Source organism: Phalaenopsis equestris, unplaced genomic scaffold (genome assembly GCF_001263595.1).
Source record: "Phalaenopsis equestris unplaced genomic scaffold, ASM126359v1 Scaffold192792, whole genome shotgun sequence".
NCBI classification, from domain to species: domain Eukaryota; kingdom Viridiplantae; phylum Streptophyta; class Magnoliopsida; order Asparagales; family Orchidaceae; genus Phalaenopsis; species Phalaenopsis equestris.
The window spans coordinates 1-989 of NW_018212741.1; the positions used below are offsets into that span (position 1 = coordinate 1).

The following is a 989-nucleotide window of genomic DNA, read 5'->3' on the forward strand; positions in this document are numbered from 1 at the left end:
TTCCCTAGTTGTTTTATATCCCTAACATATATTTCTTTTCTTAATACCTAACCAGTTATATGAATCGCCAAAAGATTTAACTTTTGATTACTTACTACCCTCTTAAGCTAGAATTCTAGTATTCCAATTTACTTAAACGATTATGGTTTCAAACAATACTTAATAACTTTGGAAACCGATCATCAATTTAAAAGACTAGCAATCAATCCCCACGTTATACATTTCATTCCGAAGTCTAGGCGAGATATTCCATATTAAAGCTTCCAACCGCAAGATTTCAACGAAGACGTGCAAAAATATTAAATCAGCAAAACACTTCAAGACCTTGGCAATCGTATACGAAAAACTAAGAAGATAAATCCACAAACAACAAAATTGCCACATAATCTCCACAATTTACGAACAAAAAAATCGTATTTGTTTTGAATGGGAAAGAAGAAAAACCCTAACCTTAAATCGGATACTAGGACTGCTCATGAGACTGCGATTGGCTGAAGCTGCTCAGATGGAGGCCTTCCTCCATCGGAGTCCGCAAAGTCATCCATATTATATATAACCGTGATGTAAAGCGAACAACTAGGGCATCGAGCGATTTCCTCGCCAACGCGGAGTTCTTCCTTCGTGATCTGAAATAGATCGCCGCAGGGGCAAGGGTATGTAAACGCCTGGAGCTCCTCGCTCCACTCCATGTCCTCGATCTCCACGTCGTCGTAGGACATCTCCGACGATCGCCGCCAAGCTCGGTGATTTGCGTAGAAGTAGCGTTGACGTAACAATATGAGATGGCACGACAAGAAGCGAAACTCGATTTAAAGCGGGATTTAAGCCGGATTTAACCTAAACTTGTTCGGGTAGGAGAGGAGAGGAAGGAGGATCAAAATGAGCGTTTCGGATCACGATAAGTCGCGATCCCGTCGTTGCGTTCCCAGCTAGCTCCTATGGAAGAAGATCGTTTTGGACGAAGCACGCAGCGGGGGAGGGACGTACGA

General features: G+C 42.6%; 1 protein-coding gene across 1 annotated transcript; it reads right to left on the minus strand.

Moving 5' to 3' along the window:
- Positions 1-451: 451 nt before the first annotated feature.
- Positions 452-983, minus strand: LOC110034731 (diphthamide biosynthesis protein 3). Its single transcript, XM_020738976.1, has one exon. The coding sequence runs from the start codon at positions 717-719 to the stop codon at positions 474-476; it is 246 nt and encodes an 81-aa protein (XP_020594635.1). The 5' UTR covers positions 720-983; the 3' UTR covers positions 452-473.
- Between the last annotated feature and the right edge of the window lie 6 nt (positions 984-989).

Bases quoted from the DNA above. Each gene is read 5' to 3' on its own strand.
- LOC110034731 (XM_020738976.1), bottom strand. From the start codon at position 719: ATGTCCTACGACGACGTGGAGATCGAGGACATGGAGTGGAGCGAGGAG.